At 49.2% G+C, this 16,930-nt stretch overlaps 1 protein-coding gene across 1 annotated transcript in view; it reads left to right on the forward strand.

Annotated features, from left to right (window-relative positions):
• Nucleotides 1-14,180: 14,180 nt before the first annotated feature.
• The window catches only part of GAS7 (growth arrest specific 7), a 194,911-nt gene continuing 192,161 nt past the window's right edge, over nt 14,181-16,930 (forward strand). The window contains exon 1 of the mRNA XM_036452202.2: nt 14,181-14,810. Coding sequence (XP_036308095.1) covers nt 14,628-14,810 — 183 coding nt within the window. The 5' untranslated portion in view covers nt 14,181-14,627. The remainder of the gene's footprint in view (nt 14,811-16,930) is intronic.

A 16,930-nucleotide genomic window follows, 5' to 3' on the forward strand; every position in this document is an offset into this window, starting at 1 on the left:
GGGCAGGATCTTTGACCTCATGGGGGCAGCCATACTGTGTGTTGGAGTGATAGTCAATCTGCATATTACTTTTTTTTTTAGATAGGATGCTGGAAAAATCTCCATTCCTGAGCTGAGTCAGTAAAACTGGATCTGCTGGTACCATGGTAATGAAATAGCTTTATGAGGGTCAAGTTGAGACTGAGTTTCATCAAAGCAGAAGAAAGCAGAGTTAAGATACACAGAGAGGTCACAACATTGTTTGACACTCTAAAGTAGGGGTGTCGAACTCAATCAGAGAAGGGGCCAAAATCTAAAATCCAGCCTAAATCGCGGGCCGAATGGTTTACTGAACAGTCATAAACTGTCATTGTGATGGAAACGCAGCGGAGTGCAGTGATGACAGCACGGTGCGGGCCACATTGCAAGGCCTGGCGGGACGGATTTGGCCCGCGGGCCTTGTGTTTGACACATGTGCTCTAAAGCTTCATACCTCTGAAGCTTCACACCTCTGCACCTTTTCTTTCTTTAAAAAAAAAATTAAAATTGATTTAAGAGAGAGAGAAAGAGAGAGGGAGAGAGAGAGATGGAACATTGATGAGAGAAAAATATTGGTCCGCTGCCTCAGGCATTTCCCCTCTGGGAATTGAGCCCACAATCCAGACATGTGCCTTGACTGGGAATTGAACCAGTGACCTCTTGGTGTATAGGTCAAAACTGAACCACTGAGCCATACCGGCTGGCTATACCCTTCCCCTTTCTTTATATAAATCAATACATTATCCTCATTTTATGTTTTAGTTGGATTTTCTATTCCTTACATTTAGAAGTGTCCTGAAGATTGAGACTGAGCCACTGCCTGCACCTTTGCAGAAACAGCACATGCACCTCTTCTTCAGAGGCCTGTCACAGAGATCCATCTGCTGCTTTAACCAGGGCATGGCCGGACTACCAGGGATCAGCCTGGACTGCATCCCCTTTGCCCTATCTGCTGGTTTTCCTATGCAGGTATTAACCTGCATTAACCCTGCAATCCCATGACTTGGAATTTTCTCCTTATAGCCAGTCTCTAGTAGTCTTCAACTTCTGAATTTAACCCTCTTATCCTCCTTCCCAGCCCTGCTGCCTAGTGCTGACTATGTGACCAGTAAGATGTGGGAATCAGACAAGTAACTTCTGTGTCATCAAGCTGCACAGAAGTGCAGCTCTGTCTTCCTGGTGCTCTGGGGGCAGGGGGAGGGAGGGGCAGCTGCCATCATGAGGATACTCCAGCAGCCCCAGGAGAGGCTCCACATGCGGAGGAAGCGAGGGTCCTGCCAACAGCCAGCACTAGCTCACCAGCCACGTGAGTGAATGATCTGTCTGGGAAGTGGCTCTTTCCTGCCCCAGTCGAGCCTTCTGATGATGCAGCCCCTGCTGATACCTTGACTGAAACCTCATGAGAGACCCCAAGGTGAGAAGCACCTAGCTCAGCTGCTCAAATTGCTGACCCACAGAAACAAGGATAATAGACACTAAGTGATGATTTTAGCCACTACATTTTGCAGTAATTGGTTCCACAGCAATGGGTGATGTGTCCACTCTTCCTCATCAGTCTCCTCCTCCTGGCTAACCTTCCTGTTTCATTAACAGGATGTCTACCCGTGCTCCATGCAGTCCCTCACTCAGTCTCTTCCTCTTTCTTCAGTTTCCTCTCTAAGAATCGCCTTTGGTACTGCCCCCATACTTCATCCTCCACCTGAATAGTTTTTCTTCTTCCTACATCCCCAGTCATTTTCCTCTCAACAATCATCATGACAACAAGTATAGCTGACAGACCTTGTTAGAGGAACACGGTTTGATTTATGTATCCTAATAGACTGGGAAGTTTTTGGTTTTGGTTTGGGGCTGCTATTCTCTCCTTTGTCCCATCTTCCTAAAGCTTAGAAAGAAAGAAAATCTCCCACACCCCCTTCCTGTAGAGAAGTCCAAACTGCTTGAAAAGCCCCGTGAATTCTGATTTTTCACAGGGCATTTGCAGTGGCAGAGGAGGCTGGGGAGAGTATGCCATGATCGTCATGGCAACACACTCCCTGGTGGGTCCTGGGCTGCACTCCCAGGCGGAGGGTAGGGGGGTGGGGGTGGGGGAGAGCTGCTCCCCAGTGTGTGTCGCTCACAGAGTGGGCATCAAAAGGCAAGTCTGCCCAGGAAACAGAGGGGGCTGGGGCAGCGAGGCCTAGCAGGTGTCCCATCTCGCAAAGGCAGGTGGGCAACAGCAGAGAGTCTGGTACAAGAGGACTCATCAGCTCGACCCAGGGTCTGACAAGAGCCACCCACGTGGGCAGATCTTTACTCTTCCGCACCATTTTTACTCCCTGGTGATATGATCCATTCTGGGCTGCAGGTGACACCTGCCTCTGGAAATGAAGGTCAGCAGACTCCATCACTCACGATGTCAGTGGTCCCCAAACTTGGCTGCACATTGACATCACCTGGAGATCTTCACAAAACGTGGAGCCTGGCTCCCACTCCCAGACATTCTGATGTAATGGGTTGGAGTCCAACCTGGCCATCAGGATTGTTTAAACCTGCAGGTGATTCTAATGTATAGCAAAGGGCTGGAAGCAGCGCCCTGTGTCCAGGGTCTCAGTCAGGGCTATGCGTGAACACCGCCCGGGGAACGTAAGAATGCACGCACCCAGACCACCTCAACCCAAACCTCCCAGGTGGTCCCCAGGTATCTGCAGTTCTCCCAAACTAGTTTCATATCAGGAATCCAGCAGCACACGAGGCAACATTTGTAGAGTGATGGTTAATAAGGAGGCTTCCACAGGCCTCACTTTGCCTCTTGGGAGTAGATCTAGATGGGGATGTTGCACTGAAACTACGAAATTAAAGTCGGTACTGTATAAACAAAAGATGACCTGGCATTGCTATTTTTAAAAATATATATTTTATTGATTTTATACAGAGAGGAAGAGAGAGGGATAGAGTGTTAGAAACATCGATGAGAGAGAATCATCAATCAGCTGCCTCTTGCACACCCCCTACTGGAGATGTGCCAGCAACCAAGGTACATGCCCTTGACCTGAATCAAACCTGGGACCTTTCAGTCCACAGGCCAACGCTCTATCCACTGAGCCAAAGCGGCCTCGGCATGGCATTGCTATTTTTGTATGGCTCAATCCAATACCACCTCATTAGGAGACAATTGTTTCAAGTGACTTCTTTAACCAAGGTGGGGATGGGAGGTTCAAGGTTCTAAGTAACCAATATTTCCAATATCTTGGGGGCACTCAAGTGTGCAAAATGGCTCTGGGCTAAGCCACTTTTTGCTTTCTGGAGTCTTTTTTAGCCATTCTCCCTGATCCCTCCTCCCTTCCCCCGAAAACCCAATGACAAGTTGTCGTCTGGCACTTCCTCCTGCGCTCCAGATACCTTGTTCCACATGCCACGAGCTAAAAAACTAGATGGGAAAATTAGTCTTTTAGAATGTGCATGCGGTGAGGGAAGTACATGCAATTATAGCACTTGCTGCAGTTATCTTCCAGGTGTTCATTCTTGATCTCATCCTGTGACCTTCACGGAGCTGGGTTTGCTATCTTAGCAGGTACAGCCTTTTGCTCAGAGCTGCAGAACCTGGCTCCCTGCTTAGGAGGCCAGAGGTCCCGTCTCTGTGGGAAGAGCTACAGAAAGCATCGCGAGAAGGTGGAACAACCCATGAGCTGAAGAACTAGATCCTCCACCTAACCTGGTGAAGGGCCACAGGTACAACATCTACGTTTGTTATTCTCTTGCTTACTTGAGTATCTCAGTTTCTTTATTAATCTTTTTGAGATTTAGATTACAGAAGCAATGTGAGCTCATTGTAACTAAAGAGACGATGTGAAGAATTATAAAGAAAGGGTCATCTCTTCCCGCCCTGCCCTCCATTCCCAGTGCCTTTGCCGCTATGTAACTGACGTTAACAGACACCTCATTTAATTTTTGTTAGGAAGTGAGTTTTTCCACGTAAATGAATCTGCCCACTCATCAAAACTGTTCCTTTTAACTTGCAAACACTTGAAGTAACTTGAAGCAATTTAACCACCCTAGACAAAGATTGCCATAGGCTGAATGTGTCCCCCACAAATTTAAATGTTGGAACCCATGTGATGACATTAGAAGCTGTGGCCTTGGGGGGTGATTAAGTCATGGGGTACAGCCTCCTGAGAGTGATTAATGCTCTTATAAGAGAGACTCCAGAGGGCTCCCTGTCCCTTCTGCCATGTGGAAACAGAGAGAAGGCAGCCATCTGTGAGCCCGGAAACGGGTCCTCACCAGACCCCAAATCTGCTAATTCCTTGATCTTGACCTTAACCTGAGGAACTGTGAGAAATAAATTTGTTTCTGAGCCACCCAGTCTACAGGCCACCCTGCTGTGGCAGCGGAATAGTCTAAGACAGAAAGATTTTTCTAACAAGTGCTCTGCGGTGCCTTGACTTTTAAAGTGGAAAAACTCAAGGTCATTGCCATGCTTATAATACTTTATGCTTGAGAATGTTTTATAGTTCCCTAGCCACCTTTCAATGCATCTCCTACTTTGGTTTTTCTGACCAAATCTTAATCCTTTAAGATTAGTAGAGCAGACAGCTGTGTCCCTGCTGCGCAGACCAGGAACCGAGGCCCTCCCTGGAAGCTCAGGGTCCATGGCAGGGTCCACACCTCCTGTTCTTGAAGCTTAGTTCACTCTACCTACTCAACTGTCCCCGCTGTCCACACCGCTGCTCTGACTCTACTTACTCAACTGTCCCGCTGTCCACACCGCTGCTCTGTATGTCAATGACCGCTCATTACCACTACGTTGCGGGTGCTCAGGTGTGCAAAATGGCTCTGGGCTGAGTCACTTTTCACTTTCTGGAATCTTTTTTAGTGATTCTTCCCATCCCGCCTCCCTTCCCCCGCAAACCCAAAGGCAAGTTGTCATCTGGCACTTCCTCCTGCGCTCCAGATACCTCCTTCCACATGCCACGTGCTGAAAAACTAGATGGGGGAAAATTAGTCTTTGAGAATGTGCACGCGATGAGCGAACAGGCTCTCAGGATCTGCAGGCCTTTCCGGAGAGTTAGGGATGCAGAGGAGGCTCAGGTGCAGCACTTCCTTTTTCATTACAGGGAAATCTCAAACTGTTAAAAGTAAGAGGCCTCTCAAAGTGAGAGGTCACCAGCATTTATTTGAAGTCAAAGAACAGCTATTCAGGCAGGAGTGCCAATGATGTTCTGATTAGGAGACAAAGGCCGGGGGCATTTGAGAGAAAGGGGAGGCGGACAACAGCATCAGTAGAAGGAAGGCATTTCTATAGGCGCAGTCAACATAGGATGCTAATTCTAAGGAATGTTTTTAGTTTTCTGCGGCCGGAGTACTATCTGCTCTCTCATTCTCTTCGCAAACAGTTCTTTGGGCCCAGCGTTGCTTTAGGCCCAGCGCAAAGGTGATTGGATCGTTTTGGTATTCAGACATTTGATGAGCAAGGCAGTTCTTCTGAGATGGCAGCTATGGCGCCATTTTAAATTTGTTGACTTAGCCTAAACCGGTTTGGCTCAGTGGATAGAGCATCAGTCTGCAGACTGAAAGGTCCCAGGTTCGATTCCAGTCAAGGGCATGTACATTGGTTGTGGGCACATCGCCGGTGGGGGGTGTGTAGGAGGCAGCTGGTTGATATATTTCTCTCATCGATGTTTCTAGCTCTCTCTCCTTTACCCTTCCTCTCTGTGAAAAATCAATAAAGTATGTATTTAAAAGTAAAAAATAAATTTGTTGACTTACTTATTTGGACAAAACCTATTAAACAGCAGAGAGAATAGTATTATGAACCTCCCTTATGAGTTGGGCAACTTCAACAGTGAACAACATGGTACACATTTCTTGCTTTGCTTGTTCACAATTTCCATGGGTGAACTCTGGATTCCTGAAGTCCCCAGATACTCCTGTGCCACTGTTGCCAACGGTGGGTACCCAGCGAGGACCCCTGGCATGAGATGCAGCTTGCTTCAAAGGCCAGTTCATATAAAAGTAGTTCACACCTCCCAGGTCTGACCTTGTGGTGATGACAGGGAGGGAGCCTGGCTGGTTGCTGGCCTGACAGGGCCGTCCTGCTGGGCAAGTGGAGGAATGTAAGCCTGCCTGGGTCAGCTTCCTCACGGGTGTGCTACTTCCTCAGTAGCTGCATGGGAGGCTCAGGAAGGAATTTTTATTAGTCTGGAGAGTAAATAGGCATCACTTCCACCTCCCTATGATCCCAGCCCTGGAAGTTCCCGCAGTCCATGCCCTCTGGCTTCTCAAATACCCAGAGTGAGTTCTCTTTTGGTCTGGACCCAGCCCTGCGCATAGGATAGAGCGGGGCCCTTGACCAAGAACACTGCGCAGGCGGCCTCCTGTGGTCCTCCCGGGGTCTTGTGGGACAGGGATCACGGGCTCTAGTCTGCCCATGAGGAGGTGGCGGCTTAGAGAGGTGAAACCACATGTGCCAGGCGTGTGATTAGTAAGCAAAAAAGTGGGGACTCGAATAAGCCTCATAATTTGAGACTTCATTAATGAACCGAGAGCTAATTATAATCGTTGAAGAGACTGTTCCTTTTCTGTTGTGATTAGTTCTGAGTTTATTTTTAGTCTTTAGAAGAATGGAGACTGTGGCAGGCTTTTGTTCCAGAGGAGGAATGTGCCATCCCTGGCAGTTTTCCGTGGCCTGCCCTCTCCCGGGAGAGAACCGGCAGCGGTGGCCATCCGTCCAGTGGTTCCCGCCTCTACCCCCCAATCCCCACCCCACTCCACTCAAGGGCCCCGGGGATTTGTGTCCACCTGAGCTACTTGGAGTGGACCCTGGAGAAGCATTTTCACACCTGGGTGAGAGGAGCACCACCCACAGAGCACCACCTGCTTCAGCCACATTGTTGGGGCCAGAAGTTTGGACCTGGCTTATCTTTGGGGAAAGAGAAGCAGGAAGGATACTAATCAAAACCCAGTCCTTGGGCCCTGGCTGGTTTGGCTCAGTCAATAGAGAGTGTCATCTTGCAGTCTGGAGGGTCCCAGGTTCGATTCCAGTAAGGAGCACATGCCTGGGTTATAGGCATGGTCCAATGTGCAGGAGGCAGCCATTCAATGATTCCCTCTCATCATTGATATTTCTACCTCTCTGTTCCTCTCCTTTCCTCTCTGAAATAAAAAAAATTTAAAAATTATTTTTAAAAAAATATATAAATATATATATGTGTGTGTGTGTGTGTGTTAAAAAGAGAGTATGTATGTGTGGTGTGTGTGTTTGTGAGTGTGTGTGAGTGTGTACATAAATGTGTGAGTGTGTGTGAGTTTGAGTGAGTGTATGAGTGTGTGTATGTGTATGTGTGTGTGTGAATGTGTATGTGTGAGTGTGAGTGTATGCATACATGTGTGAGTGTGTGTGAGTATGAGTGTGTGTATGTTTGTGTGAGTGTGTGAATGTGTGTGTATGTGTGAGTGTGTGAATGTATGTGAGAGTGTGAGTGTAAGTGTGAACTCAATGAGGGCAGAGCTTCGGAGGAGCAGCCTCCTAAACCCCTTTACCATTCTCCTGAGCTTCCAGAGAGCCCAGCCCACGTGGTGGGTTCCCCAGGCTTTACATGTACTAATAGTGGCCATGGAGTTGGAAAGGGTCCTGCCCCGGAGACTTCTGGTCTCTTTAATGTGGCTTTGCATCTCTGCCTGGCTCCTCGGTGGGTGCATATTTTGTTGTTTTTTACTCCTGAAGGGCAATCTCATTTCCATACTCCTCTCTGCGGCTGGGGACTGGTGGGGAAGGGGCAAAATCTCCTTTTGCCATCCACCCAGCACGACCTATGAAAAGCTGGATTTTGGTCCCACAACTCATTTCATTTCTCTGAGGCCCTCCTTCCTTTCTCTTCTACCCTCTTCTTTCTCCTTCTTCCCTTCATGTTCCTTTTGCAAATGAAACCTCTAGTTCTCACCAGGGAAGCAGGGGTGGGCTGGGGTCTCTGGCTGGTCAGCGGGTGTGTGAGGGGCACCAGGGACCTGCAGAGGTGAGGGGAAAGATGGGCTTGCCTTTCTCCTCCCTCCTCCCTCCCTGCTCTCTCACCCCAGCACCACTCTCTTCTTTCTATCCAATTCCTTTTTCTTCTTTTATATTCTGTCTGTCCTATTCCACACAGTTCTTTCCTTTCTTCATTTATTCTTAGGCTCTGCCTCCCGCTCCCCTGCCATCCTTTCACATGGTGGGGTGCCTGGCCCAATAGGATGCAAATGCAAACCCTATGTGTCAAATACAGTTCTCAGGTGGTCCAATCAATTTCTGAAAACATGACAACTTTGGTGCTTAGGGTAGTCTACTCTGGAAAGGTGTTTCCAGGGTGGTGTGAGGACTCCAGCAGGAAAACCTCGGGTTTTGTTAAAAACACAGGTTCCTGGGTCCCATCCCAGTCCCACTAAGTCAGAATCTCTGGCAGTGAGGCCCAGGTCTAGGCATTGTTTTCCACATGCTCCTCAGTGATTCTCATACTTATAGCAATTCCACAAACTCTATGTAGTGGGATCTCTGGCTCAGAGACAACTGGGAGGGGGGCGGGGAGGGGAAGGAGGGTGGGATGGGACTGAGGATTCTGAACACTTGCTCTTCCTTGGAGCCTGAGGCTGGGTTTCTCCAAGACTCCAAGGGGAGAACTGAATCCATTTATCTACTCCAAAGTCCTGATTCCAAAATATGTGTTTTCTGTCCACTAACTTTCTTTCCTTTCTTTCCTTCCCATTTTTTCTTTAAAAAAAAATTTTTTTTTATTGATTTCAGAGAGGAAGGAAGAATGAGAGATAGAAACATCAATGATGAGAGAGAATTGGCTGCACACTCTCTACTGGGGATGGAGTCACAACCTAGGCATGTGCCCTGACTGGGAATCGAACTGTGACCTTCTGGTTCACAGGTCAACATTTTACCACTGAGCCAGGCTGGCCGGACTCTCTGTCTTCTTGAAGCTAACTCTCAAGATCACTAGTCCCAACAAGTGCACACACAGCTCTAGAGCGAGAGAAGAAAATTTCCACTTCCTATTTGCATACAATATATATTTTAATATAATTTTTTAAATTCTAACTTTGTGTCTCATAAGATGCGTCCTGGTTTAGTGGTTCACATGTTTAATTGATAGATGATAGAAATACACATACATGGGAGTTTTCACCGATAGAAGTACACAGTCAGGGATCTTGGAGAGCATGGGTAGAATCTACATTACATGTTTTTTGAGGTCACGGATTATTTTCTGTACAAACTATTAAAACATAGTATCCATACAGAAAAGTGTACAGATACGTACACAGCCTGGAGGACAGTCCTGTGGGAGTAGCACCGAGATCAAGAAGTAGCTTATTACCAGCCTCCCAGACACCCCGATATGAGCTTGCCATCCTTTCCAAAATAACCACTCACCCAAGTTCTAGGAATTTCACGTCAATGGAACCATGCCATATGTGCTTTAGTACATGGCTTCTTTTGCTCAACATAACGAATGTGGGATTCACTAATATGCAGCAACAGTTTTCCACCGATAAATGTCATCATGTATCTACTATCCCAGCCATGGGCCTTGGGCTATTTTCAGTGTTGGGCCATTCTGAATAGTGCTGCTGTGGACATTGTATGTGTCTTCCAGTGAACTTGTGAACACACCTCAGTGAAGCCATTGATTGGAGGGGATTGCTGAGTCATAGAGGATGCCATGCTCAGCGTTGCTAATATGGCGTTCTCCCTCAGGGTGTGAGCGCTCCAAGTGCATCTCCCCCTCACTAATATGTGGTATTTTCCACTTTGCTTTTAGACTTACCACCTGGTGAGTGTATATTGTTACCTCCTTAGGATTTTGATTGCTTTTCTTGATGAATAATGAAGTTAATCTTTTCATTTATTGGCCATTTGAATATCTTCTTTTGTGAAATGCCTGTTCAAGTCTTTTGCCCTTTTTCTATTGAGCTATTCATCTTTTTCTCATGGATCTATAGAAATTCTCTAGCCCTGGCGAGGTAGCTCACTTGGCTGGAGTATCGTTTCCATATGCCAAAGTTGTGGGTTTAATCCCTGGTCAGGCCACCGACAACCAACCAATGAATGCATGGATAAGAGGAACAACAAATAGATATTTCTTTCTGTCTCTCTCTCTACCACCCCCTCTCAAACTCAATACATAAAAGTAAAAAAGAGAGAAATTCTTTATATGTGCTGTCATTTCTCTCTGTGTGTGTCTCCAGGCTATTTCAAAGCATGTGCGTATGGCTCTTCAGGTTGTCGTAGAATGAACTGCACACATGGTAGGGAAAACTGCTCTTGTTGAATGAATGAGGCCTTTATTTCTTTTGTTTATTTTTTGGTTTATGCTAACAGCTTAATTGAAGTATAATTTACATACCAAAAATTTACTTGTTTTAAGTGTACAATTCAGTGATTTCCTGAGTTGTGCAAGCATCACCACAATCCAATTTTAGAACATTGTCAGAGCCCCTGGAAGCAAGCTTATGTACGCTCTATTACCAGCCTTAGCCCCGGGCGATGCTAATTTATTTACTGTCTCTTTCAGATTTGCCTTTTCTGGACATTTCATATAAATGCAATCATACAGCAAGTAGGCTTTGGTGCCTGGTCTGTCACTTCGTTTTTGAAATTCATCCATGTTGTCGCATGTGTCAGTGCTCCACTCCTCTTCATGGCCCAGTGACTATTCCATTGCATGGGCATGATAATCTTGTCTATGTGTTCAGCAACTGAGGGACATTTGGATTATTTCCACTTTTTGGCTATTGTAAATAGGCTGCTACGATCATTCCCTACACATTTTTTTTTTTTTTTTTTTTTTTTTTTTTTTGGTGGCCATTTGTTTTCATTTCTCTTGGGTAGGAGGGAATTGCTGGGTCATATGACAAATTTATGTTCAACGTTTTAAGAAAAGGAAACCCTCATATTTCTCTGCCATCCAGCGGCTGATGATGGAAAGGCATATGAAGCTGTCTTGGATAGAAAAGAAACATCTGCCAGCATCTGGAAGTGAAATGCACCACGTAGAGAGAGAGCTAGGTGTTTACAGTCTAATCGAGATGTTCTAACTCATGTGCTTATACACTAACTTGGCAATACGGAAAATTGGAATATGAACAGGGGTCCAGATAATCTATGCAGAATTAATGCAGGAATGAATGCCCACTCTTTGCAGGACTCAATGCTAAGCTTTTCAAGGGATAGATGGAGGTTTAAAACAAGCATGCTATATTTCCCCTGAGTTACCACAAGTCTAATCAGTAAAATATGGCTTAGTTATCAAAACATTAAATAATTAAAACTTAAAATAAAAAGTTCAAGATCGTAATAGAAGACGGGGGAGGAAGAAAGCAAAGGGGAAAACAGATAAGAGAGAAACTCATCTTTCCTTTAAAATCTTTCAAGAAGACAGAAATGCAGAGTGTGTTGCTTTAACATTTTTGGCATTCCAAAGATGTAAGTTTTCACTTCTATTGTTGCACTGGAAGAAGAAGCATTGATAATAAATAACCAGGGCCAATGAACTAATAATGGCTAATATTTGAGTACTTAATGTACCTGGTATTGCTCTAGTTTACATTTTTACTCAATTAATCCTCTTAATAACTCTATGATATAAATATTACTATTATTTTCTTCTAATAATGAGAAGGAGGCTCAGACAGGTTAAGTAAATTGCCCAAGAGCACATGGCTAGAAAGTGGCAGAATTGAGGTTTGGATGCAGAGAGTGCAGAGCCTACACATTTAACCATCTCAAGTCCCATATTCCAGCTACTGGATTCAGTCTCAATCACAGATGGGGAAATAGACCGAAAGGCCGTAGGGGTTTGTCAGAGGTTATGCCATTGATTAGATCAGGCCAGAAGTTTCACTGACTGACAGAAGTTTCACTTCTATCAAGAAAGACTGCAACATCACCAGAAAGCCCTTTCTTTTTTCTTTAAAAACAGTTAACTTTTTTTTTGGGGGGGGGGGGGGGGGGGGGACGCGGAGAGAGAGAGCACGCGAGAGCCCTCGGTTGTGACCAGGAATTGAACCCGAGAGTTTCCAGTGCTCAGGGTGACATTACAACCAATTGAGCCACACTGGCCAGGGCGGAGATCCCTTCTTTAAGATACTAGTTGTGGATGGTTTATGAAGACAGTGCCCTGACTCTGGCAAGATGGACTAAAGAAAGAAGCACTTGATGTACAATAAGCCAGACCTGAGTTCAAAGCCTGGGTCTACTGTTGACCAGCCATATGAGCATGGGCAAGTCAGACCCTCAGAGCCCAGTTTCTCTCCCTGTAAATGAGGGGCAGTGACACACCAGCTCACATGATTACAGAAGCGAAATGAAAGAACTGGGAGACACGGCCAGCATGAGCAGTTTTGGTGCTGCAGCAATGCTTGAGGTGGGTGATCTAGCGCTGAAGTGTAAGGAAGGCTGTATAAGCTGACATTTCTCAAGTCCAAACTGGATCACAGGTTACTCATGAGCACCATGGAAGATTCTGGGTGGAAGGAAGGTTCTGGACCAGCTCTCCTAACTTGAGCTGGGCCCTACCAGCAGGTATGAAACCGGAGGTCAGCCTGCGAACAGTCACATGTTCCCCTGATACTGGACATTTCAGACACTTGAATAGGTCAGTTACTTTTAGTGACTGTTTTCTATAACAAATTTTGCCGCTCAACATTTAAGGAACTCTTACTGGTGCCCATGGTCAAGTTTTGCTTCTCCTGTTTCTAAGCCACGCAAGGGCTTGTGAATTTGCAATTGATGGAGTATTATAAACAATCTGCGTTTGTCAACTTGCCTGTGGCCAGAGGTCACATTGCATTGCTCAGGTGAGATGGCTTCAATGCAGAATATGGCTCAATAGTGATTCTCAAAGCTGGGGTGGGCCTGGTCATCAGCATATTTTAAAGTTACTTAGGTGATTCTAATGTACAGCCAGGACTGAGAACCACTGATTCAAAGCATAGAAAGATGCGAAAGCTCTTAAGGCTCTTATAACCTAAACTGATTTTGTAAAGTATGTCTAGGCCCGAGGTCGGCAAACTGTGGCTCTCGAGCCACATACGGCTCTTTGGCCCCTTGAGTGTGGCTCTTCCACAAAATACCATGGCCTGGGCAAGTCTTTTTTGAAGAAGTGGCATTAGAAGAAGTTTCAGTTTAAAAAAATTTGGCTCTCAAAAGAAATGTCAATCGTTGTACTGTTGATAATTAGCTCTGTTGACTAATGAGTTTGCCAACCACTGATCTAGGCAACCATAGTGAGAGATAAGGCAGGAAAAGTATTATGGAGGGCCTGCAACACACAGGTTGAGAAGTCTCTACTTAATTTAATAGGCAATAGGGAGCCATGGAAGGTTACTGAGCAAGATGTAGGGTGAGCAGCTAGAAGTATACAGAGAAGGTCCAGCTATATATAGTTTAGAAAACGGACTTAAAGTTTTTCTATGGCGTTGGCTAACAAAGAAACCCAGCTTTCTTTTACTGCTATATTCTCAGTTCAAGGTCAGCTTCCTTCAGCACCCACGTTCACTGGCTTTTGTAGGTATCTGGAACATGTCCTGGAACGAGGCAGCCTCCCAGGAATGTTTGTTGACTGAGTACATGCATGTGGCCCATCTCCATATCAGGAGAACTGGTGCCTTGGGCTAGCCCCTTGGCATGCAAAGCGGTGAGGGCCGGTTCTCTTACCATTCCCTTCATTTATCCTCTAGGGTCTGATTCTAATTCTACCAACTCCAATTCGTCCCCTCCCTGTGGTGCCTCCATGCAATACGCTGCCACCTGGCTGGCTTCCTGCTCTGGCACCAGGCTTCAAACCCGTCTTTCACCCACTGTGCAGTTCCCAGCGAGACAAGTTCAATCCCAAGTTCAACCACCACGGTGATGGCCACAAACACATTCCCCTAGGGGCACTTCAGAGGGGGTGCCCACAGCCTTACCTAGAAAACAGGCACAGAGGGGCGTTTCTATTCCAGCTGCCCTAGGTATTGGGGGTGTGAATGAGAAGATCCCTCCCCAGCGACCAGACCCTGTGGCGAGCGAGCGCCCGGCCCTCAGCGGGCGTGGCCGCTCCGGCCCAGCCCCCGCCCCGCCCCCGCGTCGCGGAGAGAGATCCTCCGCTCGCTCGGCCACCCAACCGCCAGCCCCTCTCCGCGTCCGCCGGGCCCCTCCCTCGCCGCGGAGCCCCGCGGAGGGGGATGCTCGGGACCCCACCTCCCCCGGGAGCCGCGCCTTTCCGCGTGCCCAGGAGGCCCCGGCTCGGGCGGGCTCGCAGCGGTGGTGGCCCGCGTGCCGCCGCCCCGGGAAGTTGTCTCCGGAGCCCGCGGCGCCCGGGTCTCCTCCCCCTGCGCCCCGCCCCCCCGCCCGGAGCTGAGATCTGCGCGCTGCCCGGCCCGGGGGCGTCGCCGCCGCCGCCTGCTCTCCGACACCAGCGAGTCTCCGCTTCCCGGCGCCGAGCGCGCGCCCTCCGCCCGGCTGGGGACCCCCGCGCACCCCCGACACGGCGCGCGCCCAGAGCGCGGGAGCCCGGAGCGCCGGGCGCCTGGGACCCCGCGGAGCCGCTGCCCAGCCCGCGGGGCTCGGCAGGGATGCAGGCTGCGCTGTGAGCCCGGGCGCCAAGGCCATGTCCGGCGCCCGCTGCCGGACCCTGTACCCCTTCTCCGGGGAGCGGCACGGCCAGGGGCTGCGCTTCGCCGCGGGCGAGCTCCTCAAGCTGCTGCAGGTCCCGGACGGCGGCTGGTGGGAAGGCGAGAAGGAGGACGGGCTCCGCGGCTGGTTCCCAGCGAGCTACGTGCAGTTGCTGGAGGTAAGGGGCGAGGGGCCGGGGGTTGGGAGGGAGGTCTGGGGCTCCGGTGCTTAGCGCGCTGGCAGACCTGTTGCCTGCTCCCGGGCTGCCGCGGCCGCCCTATCCGATGGGCGCCCCGGGGGCAGCCGGAGCGCGCCCGATCCCTGGTTCCGCGCTCCTGTGGATGGGAAGGCTGTGGGCGCCCCTTGAGGTGCATGCGGCGTTGGGATCGCCCCCTGACCGCCCCCCGGTGCCGCGCCTCCCGGCACATCGCCGCGCCCCCGGGAAGCCAGAACTTGTTGCCTGTGCGAGTTCTGGAGCGGGAGGGCGGGCGCGTTCCCGGCAGCGCCAGGGGCCGGCGGAGGGCTGCTGAGTCCAGAGGTCTACGGGAGATGCACCAAGTATCTGGGATTGGGAAAGTGGCACCCCCTTGTCCCCTCAGCCCCGCGTCTGGAGCCCGGAGCCTGCAGACCCGTGGATGGTCTTGCTGCCCCGGATCAGGCTGCCTGGCCGCCTCGGGCCGCCCACTTGCTGGTCAGCTGAGCCTGTCTGGCCACCAGCCCTAGCCCCATCAGCAGGCTTGACTCAGGGGTGCCACAGCCTCCGGCTAGCGCCCCCTCCCCTCCAGAATCCGAAAGTGGCCTGTTCCCGGGGTTCTGGCCTGACCCCAGGGCTACAAGGACCTGTGGAGCCAAATCCACTGGCTGCTTATTGTCCGGGTGACAGTTGGGAGGGCTCTCTGTCCGCTAATCGCTGAGCTCATGGTCGCAGCCTGAGTGGGATCGGAAGTTTCTGAAGTCCTGGAGGCGGAGGTGGGAGGGGGCTGAGGAGCGGGAGGTGACCTTATAGGACATCTCTTTTAGTAAAAAGGCTGTCTGACCCTGTAACCCGGGGAGTGTTGTACTGAAATGAGAGGTTCCCCACCAATGTGTACGTATACAGAACATTCTGGTAAAAAAGGCTGCCCAAATCATGGAGACTGAATTTGTTTATAATTTAACCCTGACCTACTTCACAAAGAACAAAGTAGCAAATTTTGACAGCAAATGCTGCTTGCAGCTCTAGAAAGGAGAGAAAAGGAAAGCAAAGAAGAAAGATAGAGGTGAAATGGTCACAGGGTGAGCTTACCTGGGAAGTATCCAGTGGAAACCTTATTAAAGATGGAGCCTGGCCTCTTAGAGGCACATGGTCCAGAGCAAAACAGCAAAATCCCCCTGAATGAATTACGCAGTAGTATTTGAGAGCAGATAAGCTGGAAGATACCTCCTCTTCCCCTTCTCTCCCTCACCCCCGACGGGCCTCAGAGTATGGTTCCTAACCTTCTTGTTCTATATATTTGAGCACCTGTGAGTGTAGGAGAAGCTCAAGTGCACAGATTCGGGTGTGAGGGTAAGCGAGTAGTTTCCTACCAAGGCCCGCACCCTCCTTCTTTTCTAGCTCCCAAGCCCCGCGGGAGGCTCCTGTTTTAGAGTTCCCGCGGCGGCCACACTTTTCCAGGAAATACTGATGTGGACATTTGGCTGTCGATGTCTGTCTGGCGAGGAGGCGCGCCCCTGGCTGGACTCGGCCAGCTGTGTTTTGGGTGGGGGTGAGGCTGGTGGATTTGTAGCCCGTGTTGGTAAGATGGAGTGTCTCTGCATTGCTTAGTGGTGGAAAGGGAGGGTGGACCATACCCGGGGGGACGAGCTGATGATCTGCTGGGACAGCCTGGGTGTGTCAGCCACATCCCTCGGTATTTACATGCTTAGGAAATCTCTGGTGCCTAAGGGGCTTTCTCAGACAACTTCCACCAGGACTGGTGATGGAAGGACCTCAGTGTGAGCAGCTCTGATGAGAAGCCCTTTCATTCGTTGAGCACCTAGTAGGCTGAAATACTAGGTGCTAGGCATGGTGCATACACTGTCATCCGTTCCCCTGTCAGCTCTGTGAAGGGGGAGGCGCCATACCCATTTTACAGGCCAGCAAACTGAATATGAGAGAGGGGGAGGGGATGGCCCCAGGAGCAATGCTTGCACATTTGCTTAGCAGCTCAGGTGGCTCCGAATTACGTCTGTACCTGTGTCTCTTTTAAACATGGTGGCCTGGGCTCAGTGGTCCTAAAAGGCCAGCGAGGGAAGGGCGTGGATCCATGTGGGAAAGGG

Source organism: Pipistrellus kuhlii, unplaced genomic scaffold, assembly GCF_014108245.1.
Source record: "Pipistrellus kuhlii isolate mPipKuh1 unplaced genomic scaffold, mPipKuh1.p scaffold_m20_p_23, whole genome shotgun sequence".
In the NCBI taxonomy this organism is placed as follows: Eukaryota; Metazoa; Chordata; class Mammalia; order Chiroptera; family Vespertilionidae; genus Pipistrellus; species Pipistrellus kuhlii.